Here is a 1,226-nt window from a genome sequence, read left to right on the forward strand (position 1 = left end):
TATTCCAAATGCTCATGAAGTCAACATGAGAAATTATATTGCAATAAATTTCTTGTTGGGTGAGAAATTCACAAGTAAAATTTGTATAGTAAATAACAAACCGAAAGTTCCAGAAACAGGTCAAAACTTAAAACCCTAAATGAGCTTACAAATTTCCATTGGCCACATACCCCACCACAAAGGCACAAACAATCAATGAAACAAGTGTAGATGTAGAGGCCTTTTTCACCACAATCACCCTTCATCGGCCATTTCGAAGGCCACGTGAAATGTCACTAACGTGGCCCTCTAAATATCCACTACTTTGTCTTTAACCCCTCCCCCCTCCCTTATAAAACACTCCATCCTCCTCCTTAATCACCATCACCAACAACCTTCTCTCCTTCCTCAAAAGTACCACCATCTTTTCCGACATGGCAGCTTCTTCAATCTTCATGGCAACTCCCATCACACTCCTCAAAAAAACTCCCACCTTCTCCGTCAAATGCATGTCACAAACACCTCAAAGCGGTGAACCGGAGATTTCAAAATCAGCAACCACCCCAACACCACCACAGATCAACATTCCTCCTCCTCCGCCACCTGCTCCAAAGGTCAGCACGAAATTCTCTGACGTGTTGGCGTTTAGTGGACCTGCACCGGAGAGGATCAACGGAAGGTTGGCGATGATAGGGTTTGTGTCGGCGATGGCTGTGGAAGTGAGCAGCGGTCAAGACGTGTTTACCCAGATCGGCAACGGCGGAGTTGCGGTGTTTGTGGGGACTAGCGTCGTGTTGACGTTAGCTTCGTTGGTGCCGTTGTTTAAAGGGGTGAGTGTGCAGTCGAAGTCGAGTGGACTGATGACTTCAGATGCAGAGCTTTGGAATGGGCGGTTTGCGATGTTGGGTTTGGTGGCTTTGGCTTTTACTGAATATGTTAAAGGCAGTGCCCTTGTTTAATTTATTACAAATAATTGTATTAAAAATTTTAATCAGAAATAGGAAAATTATATTTTTTGTAATAATTATTTGTATAGTTTCGTTTTGAGTTCTCGTGTTTCGTTTTTTTTTTTTTTTTTTTTTTTTTTTTTTTTTTTTTTTGCAAAACCACGTTAAAAAAATTAGAAGTAATTAAAAATAGGTTCGGCTTAAACAAAATAGTATTTGATTCGAATTTATGTGGAAAATGACTCAGAGGGATACGGACTAATTATTTTGTTCAGATTTTGATTTTTTTCTTGTTATTTG

At 40.2% G+C, this 1,226-nt stretch overlaps 1 protein-coding gene across 1 annotated transcript; it reads left to right on the forward strand.

Annotated features, from left to right (window-relative positions):
- The first annotated feature begins 343 nt into the window (after positions 1–343).
- LOC111881938 (early light-induced protein 1, chloroplastic) lies at positions 344–1,026 on the forward strand. Its single transcript, XM_023878318.3, has one exon. It carries the CDS (start codon positions 414–416, stop codon positions 936–938), a length of 525 nt encoding a protein of 174 aa, XP_023734086.1. The 5' UTR covers positions 344–413; the 3' UTR covers positions 939–1,026.
- The last annotated feature ends 200 nt before the right edge of the window (positions 1,027–1,226 follow it).

The sequence above is a fragment of the Lactuca sativa genome, chromosome 6 (genome assembly GCF_002870075.4).
Source record: "Lactuca sativa cultivar Salinas chromosome 6, Lsat_Salinas_v11, whole genome shotgun sequence".
In the NCBI taxonomy this organism is placed as follows: Eukaryota; Viridiplantae; Streptophyta; class Magnoliopsida; order Asterales; family Asteraceae; genus Lactuca; species Lactuca sativa.

Excerpts from the sequence above, each read along its gene's own strand:
- LOC111881938 (XM_023878318.3), top strand. The coding sequence starts at position 414 with ATGGCAGCTTCTTCAATCTTCATGGCAACTCCCATCACACTCCTCAAA.